Source organism: Euprymna scolopes, chromosome 40, assembly GCF_053919585.1.
Source record: "Euprymna scolopes isolate OS-2025 chromosome 40, ASM5391958v1, whole genome shotgun sequence".
NCBI lineage: Eukaryota > Metazoa > Mollusca > Cephalopoda > Sepiida > Sepiolidae > Euprymna > Euprymna scolopes.
The window spans coordinates 35552395-35579029 of record NC_136521.1 but is presented as its reverse complement, the minus strand read 5'-3'; the positions used below and the strand labels follow the sequence as shown (position 1 = coordinate 35579029).

General features: G+C 35.8%; 1 protein-coding gene across 3 annotated transcripts in view; it reads right to left on the bottom strand.

Moving 5' to 3' along the window:
* Positions 1–26635, bottom strand: part of LOC145265494 (uncharacterized) — a 185282-nt gene that overhangs the window by 82656 nt on the left and 75991 nt on the right. For all 3 annotated transcript variants that reach the window (XM_080121374.1, XM_080121372.1, XM_080121373.1), the window contains exons 15-18: positions 24868–24995; positions 18465–18538; positions 10791–10884; positions 6200–6394 (exon numbers count right to left, since the gene is read on the bottom strand). In XM_080121374.1, the coding sequence (XP_079977500.1) occupies positions 6200–6394; positions 10791–10884; positions 18465–18538; positions 24868–24995 (491 nt within the window). The remainder of the gene's footprint in view (positions 1–6199; positions 6395–10790; positions 10885–18464; positions 18539–24867; positions 24996–26635) is intronic.

Here is a 26635-nt window from a genome sequence, read left to right as displayed (position 1 = left end):
TTCGATTCGTCTACGAATCATCATCAGGTGTTGAAGTAAAACTGCGAAGGAGCGAAAATGAGAATTAAAAGTGAAAACTAAAATATACAGTAAACGGCGATAAGTTAAAATATATATAGTCGATGAAAAGTCGATTAAAAATTCGAGTATTAAAATCAGCAGGTTCTTGGACGTCATTAACGTTTCTAATCGACCTATATTTTAACTTTTAAAATCTCACAAAATAAGTTTATATGTTATATTAATGTAATACCAATAATATGGTATAACAATAACAAAAGAAAGTTTTCTATTCAGAATCAACATTTTACATATCAGCTTAAATGTTATTAAGGTCCAACTTTTATAATCTCACAAGATAACAATATGATAGATTGTTATAATGCCAATATTATGGTACAATAGTAAATTATATTTTACCTCGCGGTACATACATCGCCTCGCCTTCCCAAATGGTCAACCATATAGTACTAGCCAGTACTCAACGTTGCTTAACTTCGGTGATCTGGCGAGAATCGGTGTGTTAACGTGATTGTGCCGATGGGTGACCATTTGGGAAGGTGAGGCGCTGTATGTTCCGCGAGGTAAAATAACAGGTTGGGAGACTGGCGCTGTCTATCCTTCTCTCGATGGTAGATGGGACTCTCTTAAGCCGTGGTAAGCACCTGATCTAGTAATGGCATCACAATAAAAATACCCTTGATAGCCCTAGCGAAGCATCAAGTATTCAGCTACCGACAACATTTAAATTACACTACAAACTCGTGTAGTGAGTTCAATCTCGGCTGCGGCCGCACTGGATGGATGGATGAATGGATGGATAACAAATGAAAATTAGCTATTCAGAATCAAAGTTTGATATGTCAATTTAAATGCTATTTAGGTCCAACTTAAAAATCTTACAAGATCACTTTATATTAAATTATTATAGTGCCAATCACATGGTACAACGATAACAAATGAAATTGGCTATTCAGAATCAAAGTGTGATATGTTAGCTTAAATGTTATTTAGGCCAAACTTTTTAAATCTTACAAGATCACTTTATATTAGTACTAGCATGGATACTCGGCGTTGCCCGGATGAACATGAAATTCGGTTTTGACAGAGTTGCTATACTAAGGATATTGAGCAACCCCCAGAAAATAACGGAAGAAGTTTCGGCAGCCCGTGCGCTAGAACCGAACCTAAAAGAACAAATGAATCAAAACAACTTTTCTTTTAATCAAAATAGCAGCGAGTGCCCGTACGATCACAAAAAATAAATAGCCGCAGTAGGCAGGCTCGAACCTGGCAGGCAAAAGAGGAAAAGAAAGGGAAAAGGCTAACACGCTAGTTGTCACGGCCACGACGATTTATGAAGTCACAAGTTTTCAAAATAACGTTTTTTAAACATACATCCAGTTTGCTCCGTGTACGTGACTTGCAAAAATCTTGACGCAAAAAGTGCCCCCATCCTTGCAAGAAATGGTCCAGTTAACCACTACAGAATTAATCTCTTTTTCTAATTTTCATATATTATGCGTCCGAGGGGTCAGTCTTGAAGATGATACCGGTTTTGATCCGGTCCATTGTGGCTGACGAAAAATTTAGCGAGACATACAAACATACATACATTCGCACACACTAACAGACAGGTGAGATTTATGTTATAGTAGAAGATAATGTCAATAATATGGTACAGCAATAACAAATGAAAATTGGTTAGTCATAAAGTTTGATATGTCAGCTTAAATGCTATTTAAGTCAAACTTTTTAAATCTCACAAACTTTATATATTAGATTATCATAGTGGCAATATGGTACAACAATAACAAATGAAAATTGACTATTCAGAATCAATTTATTCAGGTCCAATTTTTTAAATCTTGCAAGATATCTTTATATTTCAGATATGTATGTCTGTGTTTGTGTTCGTTAAATATGTCCAACAAAGAACTCTTTAATCTTTTTTCTTTTTTTCTTTTTTTTTTTTTTTTTTGTTTGTATAATTTTTTGATGTTTCCTTTTTCCTTTCCGATTCAATAAAGAAAATTCCTTGATGGATGTTTTACTGTTTATGTTTTCATTATTTGTTCGCTGTTGTGTGCGTGTGTATGTTTGTGTATGTATGACTATATATGTGTGTGTGTGTGTGTGTAAGAGAGTATTGCGCGTGTGTATATATGTGTGTGCGTGTGTGTAAATATGTACGTGAGTTAGTGTGTGTATGTATATGTGTGTGGTAGAGTATGTATATATATATATAAATGTGTGCGCGTGTGTATATATTTGTGTCAGTGTGTATATATGTGCATGAGTGTGTGTATATATATGTGTGTGTGTATGAGAGAGTGTGTTTATGTATGGGTGTGTGAGAAATTATATGTGTGTGTGTGTATGTGTGTGTGTGTGTTCTGGAATGTTGAGTTGTAGTGGGTGGAATTAGGAGGGTTGTTGCTTTTTTTACTTAGGGGAATTCAAAATTAGTACGAAGAGATAACGTAATTTAACACTACTGTTAATCTCGTCTTTGGTCGATAAAAAGTCTGGAGATTCGCAGACTTTTGACTGGTGGGAAAATGTTAGAATGTCTTATATTTTATTTCATTTATGTGTTTTTTTTTGGGGGGGGTCGTTTGGTTTTTCCTAATTTCTTTTGATTCCCTTTTATTTCTTTCAGTTTTTATTACTCTTTTTTACCGGTGTTACCGAGTCGAAACGTATATTGTCCGACTCCGACCTCTAGGATTCAAAAATTCTCTGCTCCACCTTCGACGATTAGAATTCCAAACATCCGACTTCGACTTCGACTCCAAGAATTCCAGAATAACCGTCTCCGACTCATTCTAATATTTTACAATATATAGTGTCTACTTTAAAAAAATTTTAAACTTTCATTAACTCTTAACAAGGCAATTGCCATCGAGAGATAGGGGTCTATTATGAATTGGGGCATTCTAAAGGGGGAGTTATGCAGCAAGATGTTTGCTTACATTAGAGAACGGAAGCTGTAATAATTGGTGCGGAACCACTGTTAAATTAAATTCTATTGAAAACTATAAAGCCCCTACGGTAAAATGAAAAATAAGTAATGATAACCTAAATAAAAATATTCTGAAAAAAAGGGAATATTATAATTTAATTGACTTTTAATTAATTTTTAACTCGAGATGAACCACGTAACAAAAAATGATTGAGTTACGTGCGAAAATGGAAGGTAAATAATGAATAATAAATATTAATTATTTATAATTTATCAATTTTTAAAAAATTGCCAAATTAAGAGAATCAAATCTTTTAAGTCTCCGTCATCACTCAAAAATTAAAAAAAAACAAATACTGATAAAAACTAACATAATCTTTATTAGGTAGGTTTATTTCTATCCGTATTTTGTTTAATTTTCTATTTTTTAGTGATTATAGAGACTCAAAAGGTGTGACTCTCTCGAGCCTGCAATTTTTTTCTCGCGTCACTCAGCACTACTTGTTTTTCGAACTGAATCATCATCATCATAATGACGGGTTCCTTTCCCGGACCAATGTGACTCTTCCTCTCCAGAGTTTCCTGTCTTCCATCAGTTGCGTCAGATCTTCAGGTTCACAGTTGGCGTCGTGTGCTATTTGTTGGGTGTACGTGGATCTAGGTCGTCCTCTGCTTGCGCGTCCGTGTCGTGGAGTTCATAGCAATACATCACTCACCAATTCATGCTTGCTCCTCAGACAATGACCGGCAAATCGTAGGCGTCTTCCTCTGATGGTATTAGATATGGCAGGTAGATTGCCATAAAGTTGCTGCTTCGTGGGATGATTTTGCCAAGATATATTTAATATTGTTCTTAGCATACGGGTGTATGTGCAGTCTAGTTTTCTTTCCAATCTTTTGGTGAGTGTCCAGGTTGTAGCACTGTAAACAAGGACAGACTCTACCACTGCCCTGAAGAACTGCCTTTTCAGTTTGTCAGCCAGTCTCGAAGTCTATACTGAATGTAGCCCATCCAATGCGGTCCATGGTTTTGAGATGCGTATTCCGATATCTCTCTCTGTGGAAACTGAATAAAGGGTTTTAAATAAGTAAAAGCACTAAAAAGAATTATCCAACTAGGTAGAAGTGTAACTTATCTTGCCTTTGATAATATATATCTATATAAAAAAAAAGTTATCGTGTCTGTCTGTGTGCAGAACGGTCAATTTTTTGTCTACAGACTTAAAACTTGATATGTATGGGATTCGAGTCCGTTAAACAAATTCGATTTGGTTTTTTAGCCGGTAAAGACCGCTGCTAAGAGGTCAAAATTGAAAACAAAATTGAATTTGGCAGGCGTAAGTAGACTAAATCTGTTTTGTCTACACGTGCGCAAATATGCATTTATACGTTTAAGAAGGTTAATTTAGTAAGTTTCGATCTTAACTCAGATGATATCGATTAACGCTGGAGAACTAAATGTTTTAGTTTCAATTCATCTTTCTTTTTTTTTCTTCTTTTAAACTTTTGAAATCACTAATGGGCACAATATAATAAGCGATAGAGAATTGACTCTCTAATAATCAATATGAAATCTGCACAAATTAAAATATCATATTTAAGCATATTTTACGACCGGGCAATTCCGAGCGACATGCTAGTGTGTTATATATTTGATTTTTGATTCACTTTGTTATCTATCGTAAGGATGCCCTTAAGTTTTATTTGCTCATTTTATAATACTCTATAATTTATTTAGTGTCAACCGTACTAATAGTTATTTTTTTGTATCAAGGATTGGTTCATTTACGGTCTCGCTACCGGAAACGGAAGTTAAAAGGATTAGAATTCTATCATATGACATTACTCGTTGTCTGGGTTCAAAATAAAACTACAGAAAATGGACTCTGGTTTATGAAAGTATGATAGGTTATGAAAAGGAAGGGTTGTAAAGAGTTTGGGGGTATCAAAATCAAAGCAAAATATGATGAAAGTAAAAAGAAAATAGATAAACCCCATAATTTATTACACCATACCTGTTCACACTGAAACACTTATCACAATATTCTGTGGATCTATATTAAAAAACCTTGTTAAACTTTGTGACATATTTCCATTCAGAGTCTGTGAATGACTATATATATATATATATATATATATATATATATATATATATATATATATACATATATATACATATACATATATATACATATATATACATACATATATATATACATATATATACATATATATACATACATATATATACATATATATATACATACATACATATATATATACATATATATACATATGTATACACATATACATATATATATACATATACACATATATATATACACATATACATATATACATATATATATACACATATACATATATATGCATATATATACATATATATACATATACATATATATATACATATATATATACACATATACATATATATGCATATATATACATATATATATATATATACATATACATATGCATATATATATACATATATATACATATACATATGCATATATATATACATATATATACACACACACACACTGGTAAATAAATATATATATATATATATATATATATATATATATATATATATATATATATATATATATATATATATATATATAGCGTATTTTGTTGTTCTTACATATTTTTTAGGGACAAGAGTCCTTTTTTTATAATTATCTTTTTCGGATGGATTGTTCTCAATTGAAATACATTTTTCTCAAACATATGTTTCCGAATGATTAATATTTACGCACAGCTCCATCTTGTTCACAAGTATGGAAGCATTTTTTTAATATATCTTACTTTGTCGAAAGATTATTTCCATACAAGTCTTTCATTCTCTATATTAAAACATTGTTTTCTTACATTATAGATGCTTTGGTGGGGCAAGTAATACTATCGCCTGATTTCGGTAGAATTGAAACCGCTATCTTCAGACAATGCTCACCCGCAACCGTAGAGATTCATCGCCTCTTTCCACGGCTCCATAAATAATATACAAATTACTTATCTCAAAAGATTCCTATCAAAAAATAATATATAAGAACAGTACTTTCAATAATCCAAATAATACGAATTATTATTCTTTATCTCAAAAATTCAAAAACATTATTCCTTAAAAGGGTTGATATGCCGTAATATAAACAGACCAAAATCAAAATCCATGTTGAAACAGACGTAATATATTCATCAGATAAATCTTACTTGAATTCTTGGTGAAAGTTTTCCTCCAGTTTTTCAAATACAGCCACTTGATGAGTACACATGCACTGAAAACCATTGAGCACTGAGTTCCTAGGTGATGAGGCCGACCGTTTGTCTTCTAATGTATAGGTATTTGACGTCTCTGAGCCCCACTCTAAATAATGGAGAAGGGGAAAGGCTTGAACCATATGATCCCTGAAATCCAAAGAAACATCAAATTAACCTTGCGAAAATGTTTTAAAAAATGTGACCTAACTACGATTTAAAACTCGTGCCACCATACAAACGCACACATCTATTTCAGACTAGCAGACCACCTGGCATTGCCTGGTCGTAAAATACGCTTAAATATGATAGTTTGATTAATGCAGATTTCGCATTTATTATTATATTATATTATATTATATTATATTGGACCTAATATATAGTAATGATTTTAAAAGTTAAAAAAAATAAAATAAAATGACTCGTGCGCCATCATCGAGAATCGAAACCAAAACGTTTAGCTTACGATTTACTTTTACCTTTGACATTGTTTGCTGCAATGCTAAAAATTAAAACAAGAACCAATGGCTATTACGTTACGCATGCATGTTCGTAATGATGTCGTTCGATCTTCACCTGACAAATTACATTTTTTTAATTTTCACACTTTGCATCGATTTCCCCCAACTAAAACCCAAATATAAAGTTTTGCGTGGGTTCGAATACCCTATATATTAAGTTTCATGTATGTAGACTAAAAACTTACAGAGGAGTTTGATAAGCAAAATGTTTTCAACAAATAGATATACGCATACATAAATATATATATATATATATATATATATATATATATATATATATATATATATATATATATAAAGAGGTTTGTCTTTATTATAACTTGTTTACACAAATATTACGCAATTATAAATCATGTAGAATATCTGCATGAATAAAAACGAAAACACTAATAGGGAATGAATTAAAATGAATGTTTAAAAGAATATGCAGATGAATGAAACTCCACGGCCCATATATAAGAACGTTGTGTTTTCTTTTTAAATAATTAGAAAAAGGGGGTTTTAATATCAATATCAATACACAAAAAACAAATTTATATATAGTATAGATTAACAATAGCTGTATCCTTTTCTCTCTCCATGAGGGGATAATCCCTCGAGGTTAATACCACCAGTGAACTGAAGAGGACAAGATATAAAACCAACGTTTCAGAAAAAAGAGGGGAAATTGATTTTGATCATTTAATTTATTATTATTTGGGTTTTTTTTTAATTTTCAACTTAAAAACAGAATTAAAATATTGTATTTATCTTCCCCTTACCCACTATGACGTGATACAGGGATGAGGCAGCGACCTGGCTAAATATTTATTCATGGAGTTTGGTTTGATTGTATTGTTTTATGGCATATCAACCCATTTTCGGGTTATTTAATGCTGAATCCGGTAATTTTGGAAAAAGATTTATGCTTCAAATTCTTTATATCTCCTTATTTTGATTGTAGGTTTTCAACAACGCATACGAATTTATTATGTCTACACTATTAGCCACTATATTGTTTAACATTAGAACGCCATTTTAGACACATTTGGTCGTTATGATAACATCCTACATTCCATCCTAGGAGCAACATCATCACCATCGTAAACATCTTTAGAGGAAGTAGTTCCTATTTTCCCTCTAAATAATAAATCCTCTTACCTTTCCCAGTAATCATCGGGGGCGGGGTATTCTGCGCTTTGAACAGATATGGTGTTGCACCCTTTGTAACTGGATCGTAAACCCATTAGCATAACATAATTTTTTCCTTTTCCATTACAAAAATATGATAAAGTCTCGCCGACTAATTCCACTCTTTCTGATTGGATGAGCTCCAACCATTCCTACATTCCGGAATAACGGTGTTAGCATGCTAAACGAACGCTAATATACTATTCAAAAATGGCGCCGCAATAATACCTACTTTTGCCCTGTAAGTAAATTGCTCGCTCGTTCACTTATTTATCTCTCTCTCTCCCTCTCTCTCTCACTCACTCGCTCGGTTTGTATCTCGCTATACATATTCTTCCAATCGTAAAACTGTTAAACTATTCCTATATTTAACTATGTTTATTTTCTTTTATATCTGATATATATATATATATATATATATATATATATATATATATATATATATGATAAAAAATATATAGAAATATGTAGCAATTTATTTTTTAGTTTTTTATCGCATATCTTTTCAAATAACTATGTTTCGTTAAGTTATTCTGATTGTAGTCACAATTAAGTTGGTATTTCGTCAAACTGTTTAGATAGTTTCCTTTTTTTCTCCCATATCTCAATTGACAGACCTGCACGCGTGTTTAAATGTTAGGGTCTGATTTTAGTCATAATTACTGATTGTTTACACCGATTACCAAAGCTACATTTTAAGGTAAATTTCATTACATAGGGAATTGAATTCGGTGAAGTATTTTATTTGAATTCCTTTTTCAGACTGATTCTCGACATAGCGCACACGTTAAGATTGGGGGGGGGTAAATTTGAACATTAGGTCACCTCCACAATGATCGTTAGAATGACTACTATACAGGTTTCCGACTGTGCTGATTAAGAAAATCTCACTATAATTTGGCGGAGACAAGTACTTATAGAGATATAATGACCTGTATTATGCACTGTAATTCACTATTTACCAGGTTTGTATGCACGTGCGATAAACAAATCTACTTCTCTCCTACCGACACTGCTACTCACATTTATATATGTTTTTTCTTTAGCATTTGCGGTTGAGTATGCTGACAACGATTATCACAGTTAAATTTGGGGGAATTATTTTTCCACATCCCCCACCAATAAAAAGAAAGCCGTTCTTTACATCGGGATATTAGGAGTGCCTATTCTGAACACTGTTCTTAAGATTGGGAGGTTGGTGGTGTCTATTCTGAAAGCTGTTCTTTAACATGGGGAGTTTGGGATGTCTATTCCAAATTGTGTTCTTGACATGACAATACTCAAAGAAGTGAAGTGAAAAAAATCGTAATTTTTTTGTTTTACACGTTAAAAAAGACGACATAAAACTGATTTCAATCTAAACAGTCCATGTGCAATGAGAATCCCTAACCTCTAAAACTTCTGTTTTTACTTTCCATTATTATTCTAATGGACCAGTTTTCGTCCTTTTATTAATTCATACTGATTTATGCATTCCCTTAATTGCTTTTTTAAATTCAAACAGTACCTGCATATTATTCCACCAAACCAACACTAATCACCAGTGAAAACCTGATTATTTCATTTCAGCCACGCCCCCAGTGTCTGCAATTGTTCAAGGACAGCAGTGTCCACCAACAACAACCGTAGTTTACATTTTTGCGAGGGAGGGGGGCAGGCTTCTACCGGGCCACGCCGATTAACGGGTCCTACTAGCATTAAAATATTTATTCATAGTGTTTTTTTTTTGGGGGGGGGGTTACATAGGCATCACCACTTATCAAGGCCAAGAGGCCACTCGAGGATAAGGGTTAAAGAGTGTACAGTAGAAATTGGACAATATAGTAATCGTTAGTAATGGAAATTCGGTAAATTTGTTAACAAGTGGGACGGCTCATCAAGAACTTGTTTACGTTAGACTTGAAGACAACTATATTGTAGTCAGCTGGAAAGCAGGAAAACGGAAGACAATTCCACAGGCGTGCAGTTCTAAGAAAGAAGCTTTGTTCATGGAATCTATGTTTAGGTTTAGGCACAGATAAAGAGTGGGGGGAATTATTGAAAATATTTTCAGCTAGACGAGTGTTTCTTTTGAAAGTTTGGCGAGGGGGGACCATAGACTGAAGCTCAGTCGAACACTTTCCATGAAAATAACGATACAGCAGAGACAAACTCGCAACATCTCTTCTGTGAGATAGCAGTTGCAGGGAAGAGAAAAGGATATCTTCCACGAGACTACGAAGTCTATTTTGAACTCTATCAAGGCATGACAAGTCCTTTCTAGCAGCTTCTGCCCAGATGTGGCAACAGTACTCCATCCTTGGACGTACCTGGCTCTTATATAGATAGAGAATTACATCAGCAGTGAGATATCTACTGGATCGATAGAAGGATTCCACCACTTTTCCAGTGGCCTTGGCAACAGATTTGTATGTACCTGTTTCAGGTTTTGTTTTTAACTTTGTAGAACAAGATGATTTTGCAAAAGGGAAAGGGGGAAAAACATGGTACATTTTATGTGATTTAGCCAGTATCTTCAGACAGCCAAATGTAGTAGTACCAGGGTAAACTGTAGGAAGAACAGCTATGTTCAATAAGAAGAAGAATATAAAGGATTTACTATCGTATATTTCGGCATATATGGCGACCGTCAGATTAGACGAGGTACAAAATTGGAGCAAATTTTCATAAATTTATCATATATCGGTTGTATAAGACGATTACTAAATCACGAAACCATGTTTGTATAACCTATGCTAGAGATTGTAACACCTGGTATCTTATGAAATATTGTTTTTTAAAGATGATTTTTTTTAAACTTTAAGGATCGTCTTATACGTCGAAATATACGGTAATTAGAAATAGCAATAACACACCTGATTTCCGGTTCAGAAGAAAAAGGGTTCCCGTGTAGTAGAAGTCGTTCCAGTTGAGTACAGTTTGAGAATGCATTCGAAAGTTCAGCAAATTCTTGAAGTAGAAAAAGAGAACAAGAAGCAAATAGAGTGATGCAATGTAGTAAACTTTTTTTAATATGAGTAAAGTAGAATCATATCTCAGCATGAGTAAAATTAATTCCAACAACAGAATAGTTTTGCATCATTTGTACGAGGGGCGTGCAATAAGTGATGCCCCTGACCCACTTCCAGTTGTCTGATCTAGCTGAAATTTTGCATGTGCAATGCTTAATATCTCTACGGGTTATGTGGCAAATTGCAGCTCTGAACGAATTGTGGTTTCTGTTTACAGATGTTTGAACTGAATCAGGAGTGAAATGGAGCCTGTTGAATGTCGAGCAGTGATCCGGTTTTTGTATTTGAAAAGACGCACACCACAGGAGACATTTGATGAAATGAAAGAAACTTATGGTGATAATGCCCCATCATATGACTTCGTAAAACGCTGGCATCGTGAATTCAAACATGGCCGGAAGTCTGTGGAAACAGCTCCCAAACCTGGTTGCCCCCCTTCTGCCATTGATGAGGCATCTGTCCGTCAAGTTGAGGCTGCCATTTTGGAAGATCGGCGCATTACTATCCGACAAATAGCCCAAGATATCAAGATTAGTACAGGGTCTGTGGAAACTATCATTCATGACCATTTGCATATGCATAAGGTGTCTGCCAGATGGATTCCAAGATTGCTTACACCATTCCAGAAGTGAGAATGCATCAAATGCTCGAGGATGAATTTGGAGATGTGCCAAAGAAGGCAAGGATGCAGCCCTCCACTGGCAAGATCATGCTCACAGTTTTCTGGGACCAGGATGGAGTAGTGATGACAGATTTCTTGTCAAAGGGTACCACAATTACAGGAACCTATCATGCTTCACTTTTGAGGAAATTAAGGGAAGCTATCAAAATCAAGAGGCGGGGCAAGATCAGCAAAGGTACCCTCCTCCTGCAGGACAACGCTTCAGTCCACAACTCGCATGTCGCCAAATCAGAAGCACGGGCGTGTGGTTATGAAATCCTACCCCATCCTCCCTACTCTTCTGACCTCGCACCCTCTGACTTTAACCACCTCTTCCCAGCCATGAAGTTGTTTTTGAAAGGAAAGAAGTGAGAACGCATCAAGTGCTCGAGGATGAATTTGGAGATGTGCCAAAGAAGGCAAGGATGCAGCCCTCCACTGGCAAGATCATGCTCACAGTTTTCTGGGACCAGGATGGAGTAGTGATGACAGATTTCTTGTCAAAGGGTACCACAATTACAGGAGCCTATCATGCTTCACTTTTGAGGAAATTAAGGGAAGCTATCAAAATCAAGAGGCGGGGCAAGATCAGCAAAGGTACCCTCCTCCTGCAGGACAACGCTTCAGTCCACAACTCGCATGTCGCCAAATCAGAAGCACGGGCGTGTGGTTATGAAATCCTACCCCATCCTCCCTACTCTTCTGACCTCGCACCCTCTGACTTTAACCACCTCTTCCCAGCCATGAAGTTGTTTTTGAAAGGAAAGCGTTTCCCAGATGATGCAGCCTTGATTTCTGAAGTCACGTCGTGGTTGGAGGACCAACCTGAGGTGTTCTACAAAAACGGTCTCCAGAGCTGCATCAAACGATGGGAGAAATGCATAACTCTGGGTGGGCCCTATGTAGGGAAAGACTAATAACTGTGCCAAGTTTCGTTGTTCTACTGCTATGGGAAGTGGGTCAGGGGCATTACTTATTGCACGTCCCTCGTATATCACCTTACAGAGATTAAAATCAAAATATATAATTACTATATAGGGTCGACCAATAAAATTGTCTCCTGAGAAAAGATGACATGATTCCATTTCCTTTTTTTTTTTTTTTTGTTGCAGACCATCTACTAGTTGGCCAGTTATGTACAAATCCCATGAGCCCTAGGAGCTTCTATCATGTCTGAAATTGACACAATGTTAAATAAGCGAGATTGGGGATACACTGCTGTACATGCTCTCTATCGATTCAAGTTTTGATAACAAGATCATTGCCAGTACCCTCAAAATGAAAATCTGGACGCTTCAATGGTTGAGGGCACAGCTCAATGAAGTTCCCAGCCATGGTTATGGTCTTTGGTTTGGTTTCAAGTGAGGGCAACATCAAGCCACTTCACATTTTCAAAGTCGGCTTCAAAGTCAACACTAAAAGGTACCTGGATATACTAAAGAGTGTGGTGATTTCATGGTGCAATCAGGTGGCCGCTGGCAGACATTGGGTGTGGCAACAGGGCTCAGTGCCAGTCCATAAGTCCAAAGAGACCCAGGCTTAGCTTCAGAAGGAGTGCCACGACTTTGTACTTTTATCTCACTGGCCAACCTCCTCCGCCAACCTAAACCCGTTGGACTATTTCCTTTGGTCATATGTCAAGAACATCACCAACATGACCTCCTACCACACCAAAGCCAACCTAATCGCCACCATCTGCTGAGTATTTACTGAGCTCCCATCAGCACTTGTGGAAAAGGCATGTTACCAGTTCCAGATCCGTATTGAAGAGGTGATTGAGGCTGAAGGCGTCTACATTGAATAGATGTCAGCTCTACTACATAACCAAGTTACCTGAATTTCTTTTTTTCAATAATAGTTTTAAAATAAAGCTGTAGGTTGTTTTCTTTTGCGCGAGAATGTTATCGTTCCACCCTGCATTTCCAACAATAGAATAGTTTTTCCACTAGTTTTGTGTCACCTTACAGAGATTAGAATCAAAATATATAATTACTATGCATTACATCTAAAAATCTTTAGTGGCTGGGTTTCTACCAGCACATTTGTTTAATTTTCGACTTTTGAACGATTATCGAGAATCCCTAGATGACCGCATCATGTCAGCCGCTTTTTTCTTGTTCTGACTTAGCATTTGACACTACTTGTGTTTCAAATTAAATAAACTTTTTAAAATAAGTTAAAACATAAAAATCTTATCCAGGTAGGTAGAAGAGTAACTTATCTTGCCTTTGATAACATCTATTTATTATATACTTATTTTTTAGCCATTTTTTCGTCTTGTTGTCTATTCTGCAAAAAAGGTAATTTTCAATAGCCACTTCCTTCTTTTAGTTTTTAACTAAGTGTAAACAGACCTAAAAGTTTTAGCTGCAATTACACCATAATAACGAATTCGGAAAAGGAAAAAACTCGACTTTTTGTGTCAATTTTAACTAAAAACAATATCTACTTAAATATTACCGCATTATTTAAAAAAAAAAACACGAGTTTGTATCTTCATCATAGAAAACTCTCGTCATATTGTTTTGAGAACATGTGACATAATAACAAAGGAAGTAACTCAGTCATGCTAAAAACAAGACAGTGAAAAATATATATATATCTATAATATAAAAGAGAAAATGTGTGTGTGTGTGTGTGTGTGTGTGTGTGTGTGTGTGTGTGTGTGTGTGTGTGTGTGTGTGTGTGCATTTTTTTCGTATGTCCGTCAAAGGCTTTTTTGGGGAGGGGAGGGTCGCTCATGAGGTTCACTCTTTCTTAGAAATTTTTATATACTCCCTAGATTATAATATGTCTGATTCACGAAACGACGTCATCTATATCTTTTATTTCAGCGACTTTCATGTTACAAAATTCGCGCTGTGATTTCATTTTTCTCTACTACTGCTACTACTACTATGGCGTGATGTTTGACCTAGAAAACGTTGACGTTCATTTAAACACCTGCTTTTTTAAGGGTTTATTTTCAGCTGTACTCAATTCCCTGCCCTTGTATCGTCATGGCAAGTCATCAGACTCTTCACCTCAAGGCCTTGGGTCCAGGCCTACCTCCCTCCCAAAAGTATTTTTTTCTTTTCACCCAAGCAATGCCGGGCATCCCCGCTAGTCTATTTTATAAAAGCGAAAATATGTGTGTTTGTGTATGTGCATTTCTTTCGTATGTCCGCCAAAGACTTGGAGGGAACGCTCATAATGGTCACTCATTCTTAGAACTTTTTATATGCTGTCTAGATTATAATACCTACGATTTACGAAAGGAAGTTGTAAATATATTTTATTTGAGCGACTTTTACACGCTAAAACTTCCCACTATTCTGCATTTACACCTGTTTGTTCGTAGTTTTCGTATTAAAAAAGTAAAACTAATGACAGAGACGCCAGCTTTCTGGCTTCGTGCTGGAGACGTCCAGAAAGCAATTTCACTGTGTGAAAAAAAAACTCATATCAGACAATTGCTATTCATTTGAACAACCCCCTATGTATGGTAGCTGGTTTTCCCCCAACATCTTGGGGAAAAAAAAACGGCCTTGCAGCCAAAGTTAAGTGCAGGATTTCATTTCCCCTATGGCGTGATGTTTGACCTCATAAAATTTACGCACATGTCACTTAACTTTTTAATGGCCGAGCAGTAAGATATCAGGTTTTTTCATAGTTTCTTTTTCACCTTTCCGTCAACAGTTCAGGTTCGAGTCTACCTGCTTACTACAACTTTTTTTTCTCAACACACACCTATAAGCACTCGGGCAACGCCGGGAACTGCTGCTAGTCTATCTATATATATAAAAGCGCAAATGTGTGTATGTATGTATGTTCGTTTTTTGTGTATGTCTGCAAAAGGCTTTTTTCAGCGACTTCTCGAGGCCGTCGTTTATTTTTAAAACTTTTTATATGCTGTCTTAATAATATCTCCGACTTAACAACGGGGGGCGCCTGTCTATTTAATTGGTCCGACTTTGAAACGTTAAATATTCGACATTTTGGGATCGCCACGTGTTTGCTTTCATTTTTCTGTATAAAAAAAAGCGAAACTTGATTCGAATCCTGGCCCAGGGCCGGTGGTCTCTAGAAAGCAGTGTAACGTTTGGTCAATGTCGGCTTAACATCGTCATATCAGATGATGGCTTTCATTTCAAGACGAGCCACTCCTCTAATAAATGGGGGAGCTGTTTTAGGTAAAAACAAACAAACCGGGTTATTGACCTCATTAAAAACTGTCCCGCAGAAAATGTTCACTGCTAAATAGCTATTGCTTAGGTCGTCATCGTAATGCTTGCACAAAATGTTAACTTTACGACTTCCACTAGACGTCATTTAGTGCGGGCACCTGTCAATTCTCTTCTTAATTAAATAAATTCAAACTTCTTTCAGTAACTCATTCTTGCTGGCCGAGCAGTTAACGTGTAATGTGTTTTTCACATTTTATTTTCCAACTTCGCCTCAGGGCTTTGTGTTCGATTTTACCTAATTACCAAAACCTTTTTACCTCCCGCCCCGTGTTTCTTTTTGATTTAAGAGCACACGCACCTGGAAACACCCATGCAACGCCGGGTATCCCCACTAGTATAAATAAAAACGCGAAAATGTGTGCGTGTGTGTGTGTGTGTGTGTGTGTGTGTGTGTGTGTGTGTGTGTGTGTGTGTGTGTGTGCACTTTTTCTGTATGTTCGTAAAAAGTTTTTTCAGGGGAGCGCTCAGCCGGCTCACTCGTTCTTAAAACATTTTATATGCTGTCTAAATGACAATATGTACGACTTAACAATGGTGGTCGCGTGTGTATTTAATTTGCCCAACTTTTAAATGCTATTTTTTCCAGATTTTTAGATCACCGCATGTTTCTTTCGCTATTCGGTATAAAAAAAGCGAAACTGGATTCAAATTGGCCGGGTGGTCTCCAGAAAGTGATGTAAACGTTTGATTAATGTTGGCTTTTTACCGTCATATCAGACGATTGCTTTCATTTGGACAACACTCCCTAATAAATGGGGGAGCTTTTCACCTCATTAAAAACTGCCCCACAGAAAATGTTAACAATTGAGTAGCCATTGCTTACATCGTCGTTAATCTTAACTCCGCAACTTCTATTTGACCTCATTACCGAAGACGCCATTTTGGGTGCATTTGCATATGGGCATTTGCGCTCTGTTACAGAAGTGATAGGGGATCATCTGGGAACATCCTAGAAATATGGTAGAGAATAATAGGAGAAAGTGTATTCGAATCAAGGAGTATTGCTTTGAAGGGAAATCATAAACAAAATAGTTGAACGCTATGAGGACATTACGTCACGTTTTCAAGCAAGAAAAACAAAAGTTTTCCAATCAGTTTCACTCTGGAAGCCGTGCAGATAGTACACATAATAATGTAGAACAATTTAAGATCTGCATCTCCCATTTCTTAAGTAAAGAAATTAAGAAGTAAATAACTAGAGGATAACGTTGGTCTCTCTCCCTCTCTCTCTCTCTCTCTCTCTCTCTCTCTCTCTCTCTCCTAAATTCATTCTCTTCAATAAAACCTTGAAGAAACTCAGTGAACGTCTTCCTTGTGTTTTTACATGCATGAGAAGTTTTATTCTCTTTAGTTAAACAGACGAGACGATCACAGCCATACATGAAATGCAGCGAAGATGAAAAGAATAACAAGACCAGCACATATATACATTCTGCAAGACATGAAACCACTTAATGTAAAGAACTAAAGAGAATAAAAGATGATTATCGCCTAATTATTTAGCCTTAGTTTTGAAAAGAAAAAATATATAGATATAGATAATGTTACAAAGGGAGGTGGAGTTGCAGGTGGCAGAGATGGTTCTGGAGAGGACAGTCGGCTATTTGGGCTTGTGAGGATGATGTCAATAGAGGCCAGTCCCAGGAGGGTCGGTAAAGATAGTGATCATAGATCAGGGTGCGCCGGAAATGATGTCAAAGAAGTTCAAAATGGGGGGATGTAGAATTTCCGGGGATAAGTATCAATGGGACTGACCAACATTTCAGACAATAAACAAAAAGGCATGGAGGAATGTTTTCGTCATCCATCCTAATAAAAGAAAGACAACAAGACAATAACAGGAGAAGCAACGACCACGGCAGAAAAGCAGACACATTATATCTCTACCATTTTGCACACACACCGCCATCCCATGACCCCTCCCTGCTGTCAGTGTTGTCACTGGAAAATAAACATTGTTTTTAATCCTTCATTCCTGTTACTTGTTATTTAAAAATACAAGAAACTTTTTTGTGTTTACGTATGATTGTGGAGGCACACATAATTGTACAGATTCAAACAACCCCCGACTAGCGATCCGGTTGGTCTTATGAATAACACAACAATAGGAGGAAAACAGTCAGCAGGAAAGGCATTCCACAAGCCTGCAGTTACTGGGAAGACACAATATATGCCAATGGCATTTACCCAAGCTGAGTTGAACAGACTTCTTCCAAAGGAGGAAGTGTCAAGGGCTATTCAATTCACTAGTAGTCATCAATCGCATGGTCAGGGGAGATGACATTAGGTTTTTGCAGTTCTTGCAAGAAAGTGTTGAAGTCCTCCTACATATAGCACCTGCTATTCCCAAATGGTCACCCATCTGATATTGACAAGGCTCAGAGGTGCTTAACTTCGGTGGTTTAACAGGAACCAGTGTGTCAGCATTATTATACTGTATATTCTAGTGTTTTTTTATGGAAAGACACTACTAGAACAGGAAGTATTCTATCTAGAAGACTATTATTTAGAGCTGATTACCTTAGCACTTTTATTCGTGGCGCTACTCGCTTATGCGCAATCATACAAATTATGAATCCTCATCTAGAAGATTCCAGAACACAAATTTCCTACATTTCGAGTATTACTTACCTAGGAGTTGGTTGTTACTGACATCAATAATTTTCAGAGAGTTGACAAATTGCATTTCTGAAACTGACGAGAGTCTAGAAAAAAAAGAAACATCTATATATTATAACCATAGTACTTTAACGTACGTATATGTGCTACGGTTTCTAGATTATAAATTATTGGATCGGGAGATCCTATTTATTAAAAAGAAAGATAGAAGGTGACAGCATACTACAAACATTAAATTAGTATATAGAGGTGTTAATTTAATGTCCGTAATGTGTTATCGCCTTCTAGCCCCTTTTTAATAAACAGAATCTGCCAATCACCAAAGTGGCAATGTAAAAAAAATAAAAATAAAAAATAAGAAATGATGTCGCTTTTGGGCCGTATGTGAGACTAAAATATATCTTCTTGGTGTTCTGGCTAGGATCAAAGGGTAATATCTGTTCTGTCTAAAGATGGTATAATAATATTGCAGGGTTTCTGTTCACACCGGGCGTCCATACAAAGGAAATATGTCACAGACTCCTATAAGGATATTGGAGATCAACCATAATACCAGATATATTCTGAAACTACATTTACCAGATTACTTAGATAAATACTTTTATAGTTTTAACATTATAATAATATTGCAAGGTCTCCATTGGCATCCACAAAATCCCAGCAGCAATATATTATATATTAAAGATGCCCCTGTGGAATTTCCACAGGTCTTGCTAGTATAAAAAAGTTGACATGTGACTATTTAGAGTGCTCACTAATAGTTGGAATTGCTTAATATGTAAAGTTAGGTACGATACTTTTCTTTTTTTTTCCCACCTCACCCCAAACAAGGCATATTGCTACTTGGACGTAAGGGGCTGCTAATTGGACCATTACAACAAAAGATTAAAATCCTGGTTTACGTTGCATTTGAACTTCTGCATATCAGTACAATTTGGGAAGCAGGAAGGGAATTCCAAAGTCTAGCTGTTCTAGAAAAGAAGCTATTAGAGTAGAAAGCTTGCTGGCATTTAGGAACCTCAACAGTGAAGGGGTATGATTTTGCTGTTAAGCGGGTTTGTCAGGGATATGTACGTCGAGGGGGGACAAGTGCAGTGAGTTCATCAGAGCACATTTTATTAAAATACTTGTAAAACAGACACAGGGATGAAACATTCCGGCGATGGGACAGGGGTTAGAGCCTAGTTGACAAAGTGGGACCTATTAGATTGGAGATCCTTTTTTGGACTCTATCCAAGAGGGAGAGACTAGTGGTAGATGCACTATTCCAGAGGTGGCAAAGCCTGGGAGGATGGAGCATACCTCAACCAACAGAGAACAAGCCACCTGAGCAATGGCCTAGACTCTGTTGCCTTTGAGGGTTGAGGGAAAACATTAACGTTTATGTCCCTCTCAGGGCATGACGATGTGATACAGGGGTTGGGAAAGTATGATTTGTAAAGTTAGTGCCCTAGAAGAAGAGCACGTTGGCCTGCAAAAACTGTCTGGGTAACCCCATTGGTATTCCTCGGTCAGGTCGTCTCATGTGATTTGTGATAAACTAACCACTTTTTGAACAGTGAGAAGGCAAGACTAGAACTGCATATAATCATATATTTTAGCAAACAGTGAACAAGCCACCTCAACAATAGCCCTAGACTCTAGTGATTTTTGGACCAAGGGAAAACGCCTTTGTATTTATCTCTCTCTCTCTCTCTCTCTCTCTCTCTCTCTCTCTCTCTCTCTCTCACACACACACACACACACACACACACACACAGCACGTGCCTAGGAAAAGAGTACTCTGGCCTACAAAAATATGCCTGGCAAGCCCCATCGGCATTCTTTGATAGAAGCGGTTTAAGTGATTAGTGATAATCTAACCTCTTCTCGAAAGATGAGAAAGAAAAAGCCTGGCCAGAGGGATCTCCTAGAACTGCACAGAACCATTTACCTCAGCCAACAGTGACCAAAATATCTCAAAAATGGCCTTAACTCTAGCAGCTTTGGGGCTGGGGACATCCGACTCTCATCCCAGCTGAAGATTCTACATGACTTTGTATTTTGCAGTCATGGAAGCGGGTTCAACCTTAGTTTCTTTGGACAGAATAAACAGCATATTTTTTTATAAATAGAGTTATCCAGTTTATGACCCAATCTCTGGAAATTTTGCATTTGTATTTTTCGCCCATTTACATAAACAGCCAAAAGATGCTGAAGCAGTTATCCAATCAGTTGTCAGAAGTTTCAATGAAAATATGAAATTCATTGAATCAAAACAAAAATTTTTAACTGAAAATGACTTTCAACGCATTATGTCTACATGAAATTACACCCTTCCCCCTAAATAGAAAGCAATTCTTAACATTGAGGAAGGGGGACTACAGAGTTTTTAATTAATTATCTCGCAGTTTTTGTTTCTGCATCTTACGGTTTTTTAGGTTAGCTGCTGGAAGATGTCAATACGAAGTTGCTAAAGATTAGATTATAAAGTGGATAAGCACCGTTTTCTTCTTTTTTTTTTATTATGGCAGAAATGCAAATATGCTGTAAAAAAAAAAAAAAAGAAAAAAAAAAGGAAATTAAAATTGTAAAAACAAACCAAATATGTTTCATGGACTAAACTGGGAGGTGACGGAAGTTCAGTGGTTAACCTGTATCTGTACCTGTAGCGACATTCACGTGGAATGGGTTGAGCCCACCCCAATGGTGTTAACTGCATCTTGCGTCAAAGCAATCCACCCCAGTCGATCAGCAGCAGAGTTGATAGCATGATCCAGCCATTCACAGTTCCAGCGACGGACACCAAAAATGCGAGGACCATACTTGATCTCCATATCTGCTTTTACTGTCGATCTGAGTGTCCCAAGTTTGAATCCAGTTCATTCCACAAAAAAAGTCACTTTCACTTAGGATGTTGACAACCTTCATGTGGTCCCTCTCATAAGTACCTGGTGTCTTTCTAAAAAGAATTTTGACGAAAAAAAAAAAATCAGGGAAACCAATTCCAGTAATAGAATCTTTGGATTCATATATCACCATCATCATATAGTATCATCATCATTATCATCATGGACTCAACTTTTATGTTTTCATGCCTTTCTCTCTTTGCAATCTCAAAAGACAATGAATATCCTGGTAAATGGGCTTGCACAGAGAATCTATAGGGAAGCAAAGATTGCGCAATCACTAACTGCATGTCTCCTGGATCAGCATTGCTTGAGTTTACTGGCAAGAACTCCATGACGACTAAAAAACAAAACTGGGATAAGCAAAGAAAATGTGGTGTTACAAGAGTTGTTTAATAAATAATGCCCCTAACCCACTTCTCATAGCAGCAACGAAACCTGGCAAAGGTATTAGTTTTCTCTACATAGGAACAAGCCAGAGTTATGCATTTCTCTCTCGTTTGATGCAACTCTGGCGATTGTTTTTATAGAACGCTCCAAAGCACCTTCGATGTCTCCGTTCAGTCTCAGAAGACAAAGGATACCCCTTGTAAAGGCAGCTGCACATGTAATTGTGTGGCAAAGGTTGCACAATTCCTAACCACACCTCTCCTGAATCGGTACTGATCAAGTCCAGTGGCAAGGAGAAGTCCAGGACGACTGGAAACAATGCAGAGATAAGCAGAGAGTACATACAGCACCTGGAAGTCCCAAATGGTCACCCATCTGGTACTGGCAAGCCTTATCGTTGCTTAACTTTGGTGATCTGATGGGAACATGTGCTGTAAACATAAACCTTATGCAGATGCAAATGCTCATGAATGACACTTTCCACAGACTGTGCTCTAATCTTCACCTCTTTGGCTATTTGATAAACTAGCAGGCCGCCCGGCATTGCCCGGTCATGAAATATGCTTAAATATGATATTTTGATTAATGTAGATTTCGTATTTATTATTATATTATATTAGATCCAATATATAGTAATGATTTAAAAACTTCTTAAAATGACTTGTGCACCACAAAAAATCGAAACTAAAACTTTTAGCTTGCGATTTACTTTTTCCTTTGACGTTAATACCTGAACTATGAAGACATGTTTACTGCAAGGCTAAAAATTAAAACATGAACCAATAGCTATTAAGGTATGCATGCATATTCGTAATGCCGCCCTTCGACCTTTAACTGGCAAATTCCATTTCTTTAATTTTCACATTTAGCATCGATTTTCCCCGGCTAAAACCCAAATATAAAGTTTCGCATATCCTGTATATTAACTTTCATGTCTGTAGATCAAAAACTGACAGAGGAGTTTGGTGGGCAAATTTTTTTAAACAAATATATATATACATACATAAATATATATATAGAAAGAGGTTTGTGTTTACTATAGACTTTTTACGCAAATATTACGCAAGTATAAATCATGTAGAATATCTGCATGAATATAATTACACGTAATAGTTAACTGAAGATGATCATCCCATAAGAAACCCGAAAAAAAAATAATAGGGAATTAATTAAAATGAATGTTTAAAAGAATATGCAAGTTAGCTACATCTTTTGCTAGTGAATACAATTCTACGACCCATATATAAGAAAATTGTATTTTCTTTTCAAATAAATAGAAAAAAAGGTTTTTAATAAGAATATCAATACACACACAAAAAAAAAACAGATTTATAGGAGTATAGATAGTCATGCGTTTCAAAATGGCAGCCACAACTTGACTGACAGATCACCACCGCCGGTGGACGTGGACAGATTCCTCATCAATGGCAGAAGTGAGAGGAGATGATAATGGTTGAGAGATGTTTCCACATATTTCTGGCCTCGTTTGAATTCACAATGTCAGCATTTTACAAGGCCATATGATGGGGCATCGTTACTATACGTTTCTTTCATTTCATTAAAAGTCTCCTCTGGTGTGCATTTTTTCAAATACAAAACCTGACCACTGCATGACACTCAACAGGCTCCATTTCACACCTGACCCAGTTCAAACACCTGTACATCAGAAACCACAATTAATTAAGAGCTGTAATTTGCCATATAACTCATAGAGATATAAATCATTGCACCATGCAAAATTCCAGTTGCATCAGATAGCTGGAAATGGATATGGGAGCATTATTAAACGTGCCTCGTATTTCAGACTTTTCCTTCACCTGAACTAGTTGCGTTTGAGAGTCTAGTCTAAATTCATAGCTGAAGGGGGATATAGGGATTAATAATTTTTTCTAAGGGGTTAGTGATAGTGACAAACTGGGATATTAATCGATTCAGTTTAGAAATAAGTCAACAGCAAACGGTCTTGGCTCAGATGTAATCCCCATTATTAAACATCTCTAATATAACTTTCAACAAGCGTTTCGATTCCCTGAATTAATTTCTTTATTAATTTACTAGTTGAAGGGTTCCCGGCCTTTCCAAGTCATAAAATACGCTAAAATATATTTAAATTCATGCAGATTTCGTATTTTTTATTACAGAGCCAATTTTATATTGAATATCATATTGTACCTAATATTTAGATTATAACGAAACCTTTTAAAAACATTACTGCTCAATTTTTAATAAGGGGTTCAATTTTCTACATAAGTTCAACACAAGATAGTTACATAACTATTTTGTTTTCGAAGTCAGTAAATTTAAATTGTTCGGAAAAAAAATTAAAACATCTCGCAGGGCTGATTAAAAGGTTTCATGAAACAAAAATAGAATGTCTCATGAAGCAAAACTTTTTAAATGACTGATGAGGCAAATTAACATATCTTAAGAACCAAAAATAGAATGTCTCATGAGGCAAAACTTTTTAAAATACAGTTGAACCCCGGGATACGATATCCCTAGGATACGTTTTTTTTTTTTTTCAGGTTACGATATGGAATACTATGTTTTTCTGGACACTGGTTACGGTATTTGCCCCGCCTTACGGTTTTATTTATAATGTTATTTTATTATATACTTGTGTATTATATACTGTACTGTATTTTGTTACTAATTTTTAATGCTGTATCCCGGGGTTCTACTGTATCTCATGAAGTAAATTAAAATGCCTAATAAAAAGCAAAATTAAAATGTCACATGGAAAAAAACTTTCTTTTTCTCATGGTTTAAATTTCTCATGTGTCATGTTATATAATCAAATAACATTATAAATAACACCGTAAGGCGGAACAAATACCGTAACCAGGGGCCAGAAAAAATCGTATTCCACATTGTAACCTGAAATTAGTGTATCCTAGGGCCTGTCTCATGCGGCAAAAACCTTTTAAAATGTCTCTTGAAGCAAAATTAAAAGTCTCATGAAAAAAAATTTAAATGTCTCATGAAGTAAGACCTTTTAAAATGTCTCATGGAACAGATTAAAATATTTCATGAAGCAAAACCATTTTCAAAATGTCTTGAGAGAAAAAAAAACAGAATATTCTTTTGTTTTTTTTTTTTTGTTTGTTTTTTTTTCTGCAGGCCATACATTATTTTACCTGTTTTGTCCAACGTTAAGGACACTTAGAAGCGGCAACCAGCACTGTGATAATTCGGTCAGAGTCGAAAGACAATTCTCTGACAAATTCAAATTTTGTAATAAGACGTGATTCGTGAGCTTTGGTGTCTGTAAAAAAATCAGGAAAGAAAAAAAAGAAATGGTTAAAATTAGGGAGACAAATTCAATCGATGAAAGAAATTATTTTAAAACATACATAATATAATGAAGATCTTGTGTCTGTAAGTTTTATTTCAAGTTTGCATATTAATAAAAAAAAATAAAAAAACCTAGTTAAATAACGCCAGTCATTATATTTAACTATACTGACACATCTATTGCTAATGGAGATTTCGTGTCTGCTTGTCTGAAGTCGAAACTATACTATTACTTCTATTAATTGTACAAGTGTACTCTCTTTTAATGTTCAGTTCAGTTTACAATACTATTTAAAACTTATATGCTATCTTTCAATGTTCAATTCAGGGTGGAGGCAGCAATTCCTTAGTTTCATATCTGCTAACTATTACGCCAGCAAAGCAAACTAAATCATGTGTCGTTCACGTAAGATAAAATATTGTTTATTTAACTAACCAAATTCCAAATATATTTTTAAATTCCTAAATCGAATTTGTTTATCGATTTTTTTTTTTTCAATTCCTGAATAAACAGTCCAAGCTGTAAATACACATTTTCCAAAATCTAATTGGTTTATTTTTCTAATAATAATAATAATCGACAAGGTTACCCGGCGTTGTCTGGTCCATATCTAACAATATTTCTGAAACAACTTTTTCTTTTTTTGTTTCTATTTTGCTACTTCTGATTAGACTTTTGCTTCATTTTGCTTCAGTCGAAGTTCTCAGAAATCAATGAGGCCCCTGTCCTGGGGCAAACACTTAATCTCTATATAAGATGCATAGATATTCGAATGTTCCATTAAAGTTATCTTTTATCTTTCAAACACATGAATTAGTAAAAAAAAAAATTAGAACATAATTTTTCCTCTCCCCAATTGATCATTTAAATATATCTTTCTTGTGATCTTTTAATCTTACTGGATTCGAGGACGAGAACTCATCTTGTTTATTGGAGTATCCAGCTTCGTGCTGTTACTTGAGGTAACATTACTTTGAGAAGGTGCACCAAGCCAATGAGGGTTAGCCATATCGAGGCGATCTTATTTAGGCCGTGAATCTTATTTAATATATATTATTGGCGTTTGTGGAAATATTTATATAGGTTGAGGAAACAACGACGTGTACTGAACAAAACAATGGTTAGAATTAGGGAGACAAATTCAATCGATGAAAGAAATTATTCTTAGCATTTTCTCTAGTTGGAGATGGGGCATCCTATCAGATGCCAAACATTCATTCACTATTGATACATTCCAGCTGAGAGATCTTTTAAAGATTTTAACTGTCCCTTCAAATGGACTTGTTTGTATATCGCTTGCACTTGGTTCATTAGGTATATTTACCAAGTAGCTTATTGAAATTCTTTTTCATATCAAGTACTGACTGTTGTGTAAATTTATCATTTGGAATAAAATCTTACAAATAGTTGAACAGGTTCAGTAGATTCATATTATTTGTATTCTTTGGACTACTGTTCTCATCTTGAATATTATTTTCAGAGCGTTTGGGTCGATATAGGTGTATCTTGTCAAGCTCGGAAATCTTTCTGTCAAACTGGGGAATCTGCACAGAATTTCAAATAATCCACAAGGCACCATGCTCTCGTTTTGTGACTGGGTAGAACTGCTG